Consider the following 13199-nt stretch of genomic DNA (forward strand, 5'->3'; position numbering starts at 1 on the left):
TTTTCTATTTATCCTCACGTGTAACTTCATGTAACACAGCCCCACGGGGGGGCGGCCTCAGAAAAAGCCACGGCAGGAAGGCCCACCGCCTTGCGCAAGAAGCTGAAAGGAAATAATAAAAATATTGCTTTCATGGCTGCACTGAAAGTCTCCTGTTCTTGACCCTTCCTGCTCTCACCCAGCCCCCGCAGCAGGATCTGGACGAGCTCCGGGTGCCTGCTAGGGAGAGACCCCGCTCGGTGCCCACCCCGGGGGGGGCGGGGCTGCCTCCCGTCCCCCGCGGCCTCCAGGCCGGCTTCAGCCGCCCGTTTGTTGTAAGAAATGACGTCACGCCGCCATCGCGCCATTGTCATTTGCATTTAACACGCCATCGCGCTGCGCTAGCCCGGGCTCGGAAGCGGGGCGCCTTCAGCCCTGCGGCACACACCGGCCCCAAAGCTCTTCCCAGGGCACCCAGCCGGAGCGGGGCCGGGCTAGCGGGGGGGGGGAGGCCGGGCCTGCCGGGGGGGGAGAGGGGGAGCGGGTGTCGGCGCCGCCATGCCGAAGGTTGTGTCCCGCTCCGTCGTCTGTTCCGACACCCGTGACCGCGAGGAGTACGATGATGGGGAGAAGCCGCTTCACGTCTACTACTGCCTGTGCGGGCAGATGGTGCTGGTCCTGGGTGAGCCGCGGGCCGGGGGACACAGGCCGGGGCTGCCGGGGAGGAACGACAGGCCGCGGGGCCCGAGGAGGTGGGGAGACAGGCCGCGGGGCCCGGAGGGGGACAGGCCGCGGGGCCCGAGGGCCCGAGGTGGGGAGACAGGCCGCGGGGCCCGAGGGCCCGGGGCGGGAGTGCTACAGGCCGCGGGCCCGGGCCGGGGGGGCTACAGGCCGCGGGCCCAGGGGATGCGGGGCCCGGGGAAGGGTCAGGCCGGGGGGCCGCGGTGCCGGTGTGGTCCCCGCCGCCAGCCCGGCCCTGCTGCCGCCCCGCAGACTGCCAGCTGGAGAAGCTGCCGATGCGGCCACGGGACCGCGCCCGGGTGATGGACGCCGCCAAGCATGCCCACAAGTTCTGCAACGCCGAGGAGGAGGAGAGCGTCTTCCTGCGCAGGTGGGAGCGGACCTCTGCCCAGCCCTGAGAGCCCCTCCACGGCCCGGGGAGGGGGCTGCCCTGCTCGGGCCTTGCCCCCGCACCAGGCTGGGGTCTGTCAGCCAGCCACCAGTGCCCGCTGCTTGTGCACTCCTCTCAGACTCTTCCTCTTTCCCCCAGACCAGAAGGCATAGAGCGGCAGTTCAGGAAGAAGTGTGGCAAGTGAGTGACCCCAGCAGCTCTTTACTGACTTTTAGAACGTTTGTGAGGCAACCGTAGGAATGCAGAATCAGGGTTTTCTTACAGCTACGTGTGTTTCTGTTTCCAGGTGTGGACTGCTGCTCTTTTATCAACACCAACAGAAAAACGCGCCCGTGACGTTCATTGTTGATGGTGCTGTGGTCAAATTTGGCCAGGGCTTTGGGAAAACAAACATATACACTCAGAAACAAGAACCTCCCAAAAAGGTAATTGTCTTTAGAGAAGTGAAAAGACTACCTCTGCTTTTCAGAAAGGTGTGGGGAGTAAAATCACTTAGTGCAGGGGGCAAAGAGGAGAAAAAAGAAAGGAAAGGGCCTCTAAACAATAACTCATTTTGGTGTCTTCTCACTGTCTGCCTTAAGTTTTCCTTTACAGAGGTCACTGCACCTTGAAGTTCTAGCACTAAAGGAAAGCAAAATAAACTTGGAAATCTAGACTGTGCCTGATAGTTAGGCTCAGTTACCAGAATGTTTCTGCTTGTAAGTAGGTCAGATTGGCAGTCTGCACAGTAATTCACAAAATCTGTCTCACCTGTTAAAAGTCACTGAGTTTGCTTCTGCTAATGACAACTCCTAAGCCTAGAAGTCACTGGGGATAGTTCTTCTTTGCAAGCCATGGAGTTCAGGTAATCTCAATGGCTTGCATGAGAAGCCTTAAAAGCTCTGGAGGGGGAAGTGATCCCTAGTGGCACAACTGTTGCCAAGGTTTGACAAAATACTCTGTTTCTCACCCAGGTGATGATGACCAAACGGACCAAAGACATGGGCAAGTTCAGTTCTGTCACAGTCTCCACAATTGATGAAGAGGAGGAGGAGATTGAAGCGGTGAGTTTTGTCTGCCCTTAGGGGCAGTGACATCCAAACCGGGCGGCTGTCTCGGACACTGCTCAGAGCCAGTGATTGTCTCACCATTTGGGTGAGGTGGTGTTACTTTGGGGTTTGCTGTTGCAAAGTGACATTGTATGTATTTCAGAGGGAGATTGCAGACTCTTACGCACAGAACGCAAAAGTGATTGAGAAACAGTTGGAGCGCAAAGGCATGAGCAAAAGAAGGCTGCAGGAGTTGGTGAGTGTCTTCAGTGTTGAACACGAATCCCTGAGATCTGTTGGCTTCATACACAAAAGCTATATGGCATATTGGACTACAAGTATAGAGAGATCCTGGTACAGTGATAGGTAACTTGTAGCTTTGTGAGGATGAATTTTCCTTTACAGGTTTTATAGAGGTGTTCTTTTAGTCCTCCTGAACTTAAAATCATATGCAATTACCTGTAGGGCTAACTGAAGAGCAGCCAGCAGGGCTTTTGCGGGGAGGCTTTCCATGACCAACACAACAAGGAACAAGGGAAGGGGGAATCAGGCTGTAGCTTTGCCAACCAGAACACCCCCGTAATGCTTTGCTCTCACGCCAGCTTGGCAGCGTTGGGGCAAGCTAAGGTCCTTGTGGAGGACCTGACAGCTCAGCTGCTACTTAAAGGGTCACTTGGAAGAATTAATGGCAAGAACATACAGCTGATCTTACCTGCTGCAACAGGAGAGCAGTAGATGAACACAGGGGGTAATGTGCAGCTTCCACTTGAGGACAGAACATATGAAATTGTCTCCTGTGCAGTTAGTCTTGGGCTTTTTATGATTTTAAAGGTGGTCCTCGCTTTGTATGTCAGGGGAGGAGGGAGTCAGCAAAGGACTTGAGCTGCTTTTGCTCCTGGTGTGAAAAGCTTGCAGTGGTCAGACAAGAAGACCAGACCTCACTGGAGCACTGAAGGGAAATATATCCAGACATTATTTCATTCTGTCTTAATTTTCTTAATCAGGCTGAATTGGAAGCTAAGAAAGCCAAGATGAAAGGAACCCTGATTGATAACCAGTTCAAATGAAACACTGCACATCTGCTGGGTGTTCGGAGACAGGAGAAAGCTACCAGGAGCTATTGCTTATCTGTCAACAAAGCAGAAGTAACAGACAACATTCAAGGGCAACGTGCTGCAACTAGCTTGGAGGATGAGTACCTCTCTGTCATCAGTGGTACTCTGGTACCAATTCTAACTCCAGCAGCACTGGAGATTTTGCTGAAACTGCAGTTCTCTGCAGACCCAGTGTTAGGAGCAAGCTGTTCAGCAAGAATATTTACTTTTGGGAAAGCCTTTGCTGGGTGCCTTTCTGAGTTCAGTACACCTTTAGATACCTGTCTTTTTTATTTTGGTAGTTTTCAAATGTTTAAGATTTCCATAAATGTATTCGAGCAATAGGTAAACTGCACAGCAAAGAAGTCATGATAAAAGTAAGCTTTGTACCTGTTGCTCATTTTATTATTTTAAATGTGTCCAAAGTGTGCAGCAGCCTGAGAGAGATGCCATTCCAACACAGGCTGGAGCGACTGAGATGCAGGGCTTGGGGACCGTGCTGCTGCTCACCCTGGCCAGCAGACAGGCTGTCAGAGGTAGCCAGCACAGGCTTGGCTGGAGCTCTAAGAGCTCCTGTTGAACATTGGAAAGCTGCAGTTGGACAGAATTACATTGTCCCAGCTGATACTGCCCGATACAAGAACACGAAACCCAACTCTGTTTGGAAACTACTGAAAACAAAAACTGCCTGCACGTTATACCGCTGATGAGTACAAATATGTAGTTGGAAGCTGCTGCTATGATTGGTGATCATTTGAAGTAGAATACAACTGCATGTCTGAACTAACCTGTTCTGCAAAACGGTGTCAGTATTTGGAGTGGTTAAATGTGAAGGAGAAGGGAAGATTTTTTTGAATGCACTGGCCACCGAGGACTTGGATGAATACACACCCATCCTTAATGTTGTCAAGTACCTTGTTTGGGCAATAATATTTTGTCTCTTACATGATGTAATAGCACTCTATAGCCTGTGTCTTTGTTGCTCTATTTGGGATTAAGTACCGGGCTACAGATTTGCATTAAAATAATTTTCCTAAGGTGTTCTTACTATACTAAGTATCATAAAATAATACAAGTGATGAATGAGATGCTTTATCTCCCAGAATCGTTATGGAAGACTACCTATAATCAATAAAGATTTTCCATCTGGCTTTATAACCCTGACTGGGAAACCTCAGGTCTGCTTAGCCTAAGGATGTGTCCTTCCTTTCTTTAGAAAAGTAAGGCGTAAGGAAGGGAGTGAACTCTACCCCAGAGCTGGCAAGCTGGGGTGCATCTGTCAGTGTGACAATTTAATGCCAGGCTGGGTGAGCGTGTGTTCGGGTTAACTCAAGCAGCGCTGATCTTGGACACTGCTGATCATCTGCTAATCTGAAGCCTATTTCCAGAAGCCCGTGTCCAGAGGCTCTTCAGTTAAGCAGTTCTAAGGTGGTGTGTAATACTCGGTAAGGGCAGGAGGAATGAGTGGGTACAACTCGGTTACGCAAAGCCCTTTTCCAAGTGTGGTAGCACAGCCCGGCCAGGCGAGGGCCTCGGGGTTCCTCTGGGAGCGGCCCAAGCCGGGAAGGTTGGTCTCCATAAAAATTAGGTTTTTTTTTTTCCAAGCGGGAGTCAAAGACTTTAAAATCTGAAAATAGGTTTGGAGCCGTGTGAGGCCTGCTGGGATGCAAACTTCTGAGTCTCCAGGTGCCATAAAGGACAAGGGATGGTCCTGCTTCAAGGGACACCCAGAACAGAAGCTGACTCGGGGATAGTGTGTGTGTTTTACGGTTAGGGTTACGGTTGGGAGTGACAAAACGCAGGGCTTCAGCTGATGTAGGGCTGCCAGGCGGTGCTAGGACCATCTTTGTGGTTTGGTGAGGCACAAAGAAAATTTGGTTGAGCGCACAAGTTGTCCAAAGTAGCAGTTATCAACTGACATCAACTAACTTCCCCAGCAGTGCTCACGGCACAGGACTCCTCTTTTCTGGCTTTTAGAAAACCAGCCCATGTTCAGTCAGTGGTTTTCATTCTTGTCATTAAAGATCTGCCTAGTTGGGCTCAGGACTTGCTTACAGACCCAGTCAGAAGGGACCATGTAGTCTGTCACGCTGGCCGTCCCCTAGATCCTTTTCATACACCCTAGTTACACAGTCAATGGCTGAAACAACTTCAACAGAGATAATCTGATCCAATACGTTACTAAGTATGTACTTCTTACCCCAACTACATCAAGTTCACAACGATTTGAATCAAGTTGGGTGAATTAAAAGATACTAGCTGACTGTAGCAACAGGGAGGGGCACCTAGTTCAAATGCTTGGTCATATGTCCAATTATAACGGATAAAACTAGCCATTCCACGGAGTTTCCCACACCCTGGTAGCAACTGGGTAATCTGCAGCAGCCTTCAGACCAAATTTCTTTTGAGTCAGATTTTGCGTTAGCATAAAAGCCAACATTAGTGTTTAGAAATCTGTAAATATAGGTGGGTGATAGATTTGGTTGTTTAACTGAGCACTGTATTGTACATAAGAACTTGTCTGGATGCAGAGGTATTGCAAAGCAAAAAGTAGCGTGTAAAAATCAAAGTGGAGGAGGGGATCTGTTCAAGAATAATGCCGCACATGGCCAGACTTACCTTGGTGTGTTTCACAGCTTAGTCTGGTCCGTTTTCCAAGCAGCTTTGCAAGAACCTGGTTTGAATTACTGCGTCAGAATAGCTCCGTGTGTAGCAATGCTGCCTTGCTCCTCATAACCTGTAAAAACACCCGCCCCGTGCAGTTTGTAAACACTGAAGAGAAGCAGTAATTGCGAATCCAACTTCATTGGTGTTAATCACAGCTGTACCTGGGGAGCAACACGAGGTCCTCCTCGCCTGCCTCCCCACACGCAGCTCTGGGGTGCTGGGCGTCCCTGGGGCTTGCTCGGAAGCTGCTGTACAGCTTTACGGGCGCCTGCCTGGGCTCTGCTGAGGTTTAACAGCTCAGAGGGAGCCCAGTAAGGGGCTGTCTGTCTCCCAGGGCAGGGTTGCAGGGCGTTTGCTGTTCTGGCACACGGCACAAGGCAGACGTTCCCACCCAGCACGGAAAGCTGCCTTCCAGGGCGCAGGCGGCAGCGGTTGCCTTGCTTTGCACCCACGGCTGGTGCCTCGTGTGCTGGGATGTGCCGCAGGGAGCCGTGCGGGGCACTGCGCCCACCGCCCCCACCGACACTGCCAGACGCCTGCGGGACACGGCAGCAGCGAGCCCCAGCTGGGATGCTCCCAAGCTCCCCAGTTCCACCTGCATCCCCACGGGGTGATGGCACCATAGTGACTGGGTGGCTGGACCATGTGCTTCATGGTTCTCGAAGCCTGAAGGCAAATGCTTCTGGTCAGCTGTTACAGCTCTCCTTGGGCTGTGCGCTGTTTCTGCTATGTCACCCACCAGACTGGCACACAGACAGCTCGCTCTGACTCCCTAGACGCTTGCAATGAATCCCAATAAACACACACTAACTTTTTTTGGTGTATGACAATGTGATCAGCTTGGGAACAGCTCTGACTGGTCAACCTACATCAAACTAGCCTCAGCTTTTGCTGGTGCTATCCTAAAGAGCCCCACAGGTCCCCAGGGCACTGCCACATCCAGGCATTCAAAAATATAAAATAATGGGCTCGTTTAAAAAGCTGCAGGGCTGGACTCCAAGGAATGGGAGAGGAAGCCATGTAGCACTCCACTGGGGAGATCTTATGAACCGAGCCGGCCACAGCATGCCGGGGTTTTGGGTGCCTTTCAAGGCACAAGTGGCCAGCGACAACCATCAAACCCCTAGCGAGACACCACTTCCCAGAACCTCCCTGATGCTGTGGGGTTTGGTGTGGGTCTTGGCAGCTCTTGAGGGCTCGGTGTGCCCCAAACTGCTCCTCCTGTCCTCCCCCAGCAGCTCAGTGTGGCATCAGGGTGTGCACAAACAGGGCTGTGTCCCTGCGGGGACAGCTCTAGCTCGTGCCCCACAGCCTGCCCCATGTGCTTTGGGTAGCTGATGGGGACACCTCCCATGGCTGGGCAGCAGCAGCATCAGTCCCGCAGGTGGTTTCACTGCACCCATCCCGCTGGGAACAACCGATTCTACCCCGTGTGACCCAAAGTGTCGCCTCTTCCCCTGCTCTCCCACCCCAGCTGCTGCCAGAGCGGTGCAGGCAGCACGTGGGGGATGCTGGGGCCATGCCTGGCCCATAGTGACAAGGACACAGGGGCAGGGGGACTCCTGGCTCCATCCAGAGCCCAGAGACACAGCCTGGGGTGGCCCAACCACCAGGGATGAGCCGGCATCACACTGACCTTTTGTGAGCGAGGTCCTTGAGGTGGGACGGTCTCCATCGCAAAGCCTGGTGAGATCCAGGCACCAGCCCCTGCAGCGAGAGGGGTGGTGTATGTGCTGGAGAAAGCCTTCAGACCAGCCCGTTTCCCCAGGAGCAGGTTAACTCCACACAACACAACTGGTTCCTGCTGCTCCTCCTCCAGCCGAGGCGTCTCGGCCCTGGGGCGCAGCTTTGCCCCACTCAGATCCCGCACAGCTGCGCGCGGCGCTGACACGGCTTGGAGCAGGTCAGGCTTTGGTGGCACATGGAAGGCAGAGATGGGAAGGTGTAAACATGAGGGAGAAAAGCGGCCTCAGAGTGAGCCTGGGGCTGCCCCCCTGCCTGCTGAGCATACCCCGAGCCTCCGCTCCCTGCCTGCACCAGGTGGCTGGAGATCCCTCCTGCCTCTGTTCCCAGCCACGGTGCTCCCTGGTGGTCTCCACAGCTCAGCCTGGATGTGGGGCGAGATGAGGGCTGGGGGACACTGCTGTCCCCATCGCTGCCTGGCCCTGCGCCCATCTCCAGCAGAGGAGAGCGCAGGGAAGCTCAGCCATCACACCTCCCTCCCGCCGCCTGGGGTGAGCCCCCGAGCCCCGCTCCCATCCCTGCTGCCATCAGCACCACCCAACCCCCCCCCAGAAGAGGGCAGCTGCCCCTGCCTTGCCTGGCACCCAAACCTCCAGGCAAAGGGTGGTCCCCCCAGCCGCCAGCCCAGCCAGCAAGGTCCCAGCCCCGCAGAGCTGGTGGGGGACAAGGGCAGCCCCCTCTCACAGCCAGCACAGCACCCAGCCATTCCAAACACCCAGCGCCACTCGCCACCTGCCCCAGCCAGTGACAAGTGTTCCGTATGATCCCGTCTGCAGCGATGCTGCGTCAACAGCTTCTAAGCCTGGGATTTACGGCCGCTGGGCAAGGGGCCGAGACGAAAGCGGCATTACACCCCTCCCCGTGGCGATGAGGCCGATACGCCAGGCTGGGCACAGCTCCTCTGGAGGAAGTCATGACGTACAAGATGTTTGGTACTCCAGGCACGGGAGTTGTTTTTAAGAGGAAAATCCTCCCCTGCCCCAGCTGTCCTTGGACCCACACCACTGGTGCTGGGGGACTGCCCTCAGCTTGCTGCCTTGCCGCTGGCTGGCCCCAGTCCCTTTCCCGTGCCTCAGTTTCCCCACAAGAACAAAACCCTTAATCCCTCTGTAACGTGCTCCTGTGGCAGGCAAAAGCAGGAGCTGACCCCCCCAGCCTGCTTCCCCAGATAAAGCCGCTCCCAGAGGGGGGGGGAGGTTAAATCCCATGGGACCCCAGGCTGGAGAGGGCTGCCGGTCTGTGCTCCCCGCAGGGAAAACCCATCGCGGGCTCTGCCCTGCATCTCCATGTGCCAGAGCTAAAAAAAGCTGTGAAACACAGGCTGGGTTTCCCGAGTCCCAAAGGCATTAACTACTGCAGGTAGTAGCTACAACCCGTCTCTCTCGGTGCCAGCCCTGCTCTCCAAGCCCAATGCAAAATGCTGTAGGGTGAAGGACTCCGAGGTCCCCCAGCTCTGCTCCTTCACCGCCCGGCACAACAGCCTGGCCCAGCGCTGCGGTCACCCCCCGCTGTGTAGAGCACGAAATGATGCACCTACCTCCCTGTGCTACAGCCTGGCCAAGCATCCCCCGAGGAGGAAAGGAGAGGAAAGGATGCCCCGCGTTCAGGAACAAGCAGCATTTCAGAACAGCCCTTGAAATCCCCGAGAGCTTAGCAGCAGGAGGCAATAAGAGCTGAGAGCCCTTAATTAATTAGCTTGCATTTGTGCAGCAGGAGAGGGGCTGCCCTGTAACGCTGCCCCCTCACACAGCCCCCCTGCCTGCTCCCCACCACTGGTGGCATTGCTCTGCATCTCCCAGGGAAATACTGACCCCACTGTTTCCACAGCAGGCAGCGGGGGTATCTCCCACCGCAGGGGCAGCTGGAAAGCACCAGCACAGGCTCTAGGCTCAACAGCACGGCACGAGACCCCCTCCCGTCACAAACCCACGCACCCGTTCACAGGGGGCCCAGCACGCCACTGCCATCTGCAGTGGGATGGTGCTGCACGCTCGTGCCCGGCTGCCCTGCTTAGATTTCAGCAATAAAACCAGCTATTGCCCTTTGCAACACCAGGGCTTGTTTGGCTGCCTTGGACGGCACTGAGATTAGTTTCAGTGATTGAGATCAACTGCTTTGAGCAGGCCCGGGCAGCCAGAAAGGACCAAAGGCGTGGGGGTGGCGAGGAAGGACTCCTTGATGGAAGGGCAAAGGAGAGCATCCACTCACCACCCCAGCTCCCCAGGGAGAAACCAGGCAGCTCCACTGGGGCGGCTCGCAGACTCACAGGGATGTTTGGGTGAAGGCCAAGCCACACGCATTGCCCAGTCTTGCAGTGTTTTCCCCAAACTGCCCCAGCAAGAATCCCAGAAGGAATTTCTCCCTTCCCCCAGAGTTTGGGGCTGGGACAAACTTCACTGTCAGGGGTAGGGGATGAGCCTGGGGATGCGACTCCCTGCCTGGCAAGCACAGCCCTGGCACAGCAGCCGTTTGTCTCTGCTCAGCTACTACATCCCCACAGCGCGCCACCTCACACGAGGCCAAGGATAGCCAGGGTTCCTACAGAAGAGCAGCAATTACCTGCACTTACGGTCTCTGGCTGGGTTTTAACATGCCTCAGCAGGTAGCTCAGTTTCTAAGCCAGAGTATGCGACGCCAGCTCTGCTCCTCCAGACAGCAGCAAATATCCCGTAGACATTTCTCCAGCCTCCCAGGCATTCAGTGCCATGGGCAAGGCTGTGCTTTCCAGAAGGTTTAGGCAATTGGCACTTTGAAAACCAGGTTTCATCAGCTCCGGGGAGCAGACAGGCCAGAGGCAGGACTGGTGGCACACAGCCAGCGCATCATCTCTGGTTACCAGGGTCTCAGGGGAGATCAGCCCGGTGAGTCCTTCAGGGCTGCCAGCCGCCATTCCAGCTCACAACCACTGGCAAGGAAACACTGCACAGCCTCCTCAGCAGCCTGCTCTGTGTTTACCTGCCGGAGGCCAAGGTAGCAAGGCTTGCAGGATGGAGGTGGCTCATCTTCCTCCTTCTCTACATTCAGGGCAGAGACCCCCAACCCTCTCATGCTGCAGCTGCTGCAAGAACAAACATGAGATGAAGAAAGCTGGTTTCAGATTTTTATTTCTTTGTACTCTTTAAGCAGGAGTGACTGAAATAGAAACCAGAGAGTCCCATCAGGGGGAATAACTTGATAAAGGCAGGGCAGGCAGTCACCTCTGCCCCATGCCAACCTGTATAAACATCAGCCATCGCTGTTTAGTAACTAGATGGTTTTCAAACAAGTCCATGAACGGTCATAGACTACACATAACAACATGCCAGTTCACAACAGGAAACAGCTTATGTGTACTTCTTGATCTCATCGTACAGGACTAAGACAAAAGCACCACCCATTCCTCTGAGTACATTTGACCATGCACCTTTGAAAAACGCCTTGGAGCCCTCGTCGCGGGCAATCTTCCGCCAGCAATCAATAGTGCCAGTGTACATTATGTCACCTGCAGGAGACGCCAGCGTTAGGAATCAGATGCCCGTGACACCTACCACCCAGGTTAGAAATGGCCTAATGTACCTGCCAGCCTCGTGACTTTAAGTGCATCCCATTTCTTGAGTGACTTTCCCTAGTACTAGTGCATCAGAGCACAAGACTGCCCATGAGATATGCTGCTGCTGCACCACCCCCAGGAGACACTGGAAGGACTGGTTAGAGCAGAAGGCAGCTACTGTTTGCTTTGACACCAACACTTCCAGACCCAAAAGCTATTGCGCAGTCAGCCAGGCCGTGCCTGCTACCAGGGACGTCTCCTCTTGGCCCAGAGACACAAGTTTGCAACATCCTTGGGCAAGTTCTGCTGTTCCTACCTACTGACAAGTATCTGACTCGTGCACGCCACCTTACAGGTGTGCTGTGGAGACTGACCAGTCCGTGTCCCCCCACCTGACATCCACTTCTGCAGCCCCTCTCGCACCCAGCCGCTTGCAAGAGGCGAGGATATCTACACGTCTTGGTGAAAGCCCAGCCACTCTGCCTTCACCCTAGCTCCCCCACCAACTGTTGATTCAGTTGGTTGATTCAATACTTCCCACACAAGGAGGCAGGCACTTACTTCCCTTACGGCCAGACTGCATCATCATGCGACGACGAACTGTATCGAAAGGGTAGGAGGTCAAACCGGCAACAGCGGTGACGGTCTGAGCGATCATCCAGCTGACCACGATGTGGGTGTTCTTTGGGTCCGGGAGCATGCCTGCAGGAGAGAGGTTTTGAGGAGAATGGCAGGTGAGCCGCCAGCATCTGCTGAAATGCACCACAGGCCTGCCACAGGCCAGCATCTCCCTTTTCGTGCCTTTATGGTCAACCTACCCTTGGCGGTGTCGTAGATGCCGAAGTAGGCGGCTCTGTAGATGATGATGCCCTGGACAGAGACGCTGAAGCCCTGGTACAGGCCCCGGAGGCCATCCGACCGGAAGATTTTGACCAGGCAGTCACCGAGCCCGCTGAACTCCCGGTCAGCCCCGGCTTTGCCCACGTCTGCTGCCAGGCGGGTTCGGGCAAAGTCAAGGGGGTAGACGAAGCACAGGGAGGTAGCGCCGGCGGCACCCCCGGACGCCAGGTTCCCGGCAAAGTACCGCCAGAACTGGGTGCGCTTGTCCACGCCGCCCAGGAAGATCTGTTTGTACTTATCCTTGAAGGCGAAGTTGAGGGCCTGGGTGGGGAAGTACCGGATCACATTGGCCAGGTTGCCGCGCCAGAAGGAGAGGACGCCCTGCTCCCGGGGGATGCGCACCACGCAGTCGATGATGCCCTTGTACTGCTTGTCGGCAGCGATCTGCTTGCTGGCGTGCTGCACCTGTGGGGGCCGGGATGTCACCGGGATGCCACGGTCAGCGCCGCATCCCCGCGACCCCCCGGCGCGCCCCCCCCTCCTCTCCCCTCCCTCCCTCCCTCCCTCCCTCCTTGCAGCGACCTTGGGGCGGCCCCAGCCCCCGGCGCTCACCTGCAGCAGCAGCTTGACCCGCTCGATGGGGGCGACGGCGGTCTTGGAGATGGCGGCCGCCACCCCGCCGGCGAGGAAATCCTTGGCGAAGGACACGGCCGCATCGGTCATGGTCGGGAGGCGGCGGGCGAGGCGAGGCGAGGCGAGGCCGGGCCGGCGAGGCGAGGCGGGAGGCGGGAGGCGGCGCTGCGGGCGGCTGAGATGGCCGCCTTATATAGGGGCGGGGCGGGCACGTGGGCGGGGGCGCCCCGCGCCGCCGCGTCCCGCTCGCCCATTGGCTGAGGGAGGGGGGCGTGGCCACTGCAGGGGGACGGGGCCGCCGCGGCAGCCGGCGGGGGGCACATGGCCCGCGGCCCCGGGCGGGGGGAATCGGCGGCCCCGGGAAGGGGGGGGGGGGCACGGGCACCACACAGCGGCGGCCCCGGGCAGGGCGCACCGAGCCAAGCGGCCCCCGTACGGCGCACACCGCCGCATCCCCGGGAGGGGGGTACCCCGCCGGCCCCCCGCCGCACTGGCACAGGCGCGGCCACCCCCGTCCTCCGGCGGGCAGCCCCCGTGGCGGTGACGGGGCCTTC

At 56.3% G+C, this 13199-nt stretch overlaps 2 protein-coding genes across 2 annotated transcripts; one reads left to right on the forward strand and one right to left on the reverse strand.

Annotated features, from left to right (window-relative positions):
- Window positions 1-326: 326 nt before the first annotated feature.
- Window positions 327-4270, forward strand: STEEP1 (STING1 ER exit protein 1). The gene is made up of 7 exons (XM_055727242.1): window positions 327-661; window positions 973-1090; window positions 1250-1291; window positions 1398-1536; window positions 2065-2154; window positions 2303-2395; window positions 3144-4270. Exons 1-7 carry the CDS (start codon window positions 538-540, stop codon window positions 3204-3206), a joined length of 669 nt encoding a protein of 222 aa, XP_055583217.1. The 5' UTR covers window positions 327-537; the 3' UTR covers window positions 3207-4270.
- Window positions 4271-10729: 6459 nt separating this feature from the next.
- On the reverse strand, window positions 10730-12832 carry SLC25A5 (solute carrier family 25 member 5). The gene is made up of 4 exons (XM_055727581.1): window positions 12625-12832; window positions 11991-12477; window positions 11734-11874; window positions 10730-11124 (listed from the first exon to the last, which is right to left on the reverse strand). Exons 1-4 carry the CDS (start codon window positions 12733-12735, stop codon window positions 10967-10969), a joined length of 897 nt encoding a protein of 298 aa, XP_055583556.1. The 5' UTR covers window positions 12736-12832; the 3' UTR covers window positions 10730-10966.
- Between the last annotated feature and the right edge of the window lie 367 nt (window positions 12833-13199).

The sequence above is a fragment of the Falco cherrug genome, chromosome 15 (genome assembly GCF_023634085.1).
Source record: "Falco cherrug isolate bFalChe1 chromosome 15, bFalChe1.pri, whole genome shotgun sequence".
Taxonomy (NCBI): domain Eukaryota; kingdom Metazoa; phylum Chordata; class Aves; order Falconiformes; family Falconidae; genus Falco; species Falco cherrug.

Coding starts and splice junctions, on each gene's coding strand:
- STEEP1 (XM_055727242.1), top strand. CDS start 538: ATGCCGAAGGTTGTGTCCCGCTCCGTCGTCTGTTCCGACACCCGTGAC. Junction 1,292..1,397: donor TTCAGGAAGAAGTGTGGCAA/GTGAGTGACCCC, acceptor TTCTGTTTCCAG/GTGTGGACTGCTGCTCTTTT. Junction 2,155..2,302: donor AGGAGGAGGAGATTGAAGCG/GTGAGTTTTGTC, acceptor TATGTATTTCAG/AGGGAGATTGCAGACTCTTA.
- SLC25A5 (XM_055727581.1), bottom strand. CDS start 12,735: ATGACCGATGCGGCCGTGTCCTTCGCCAAGGATTTCCTCGCCGGCGGG. Junction 12,478..12,624: donor GGGTCAAGCTGCTGCTGCAG/GTGAGCGCCGGG, acceptor CGGCCCCCACAG/GTGCAGCACGCCAGCAAGCA. Junction 11,125..11,733: donor GCAGTCTGGCCGTAAGGGAA/GTAAGTGCCTGC, acceptor CGTCTCCTGCAG/GTGACATAATGTACACTGGC.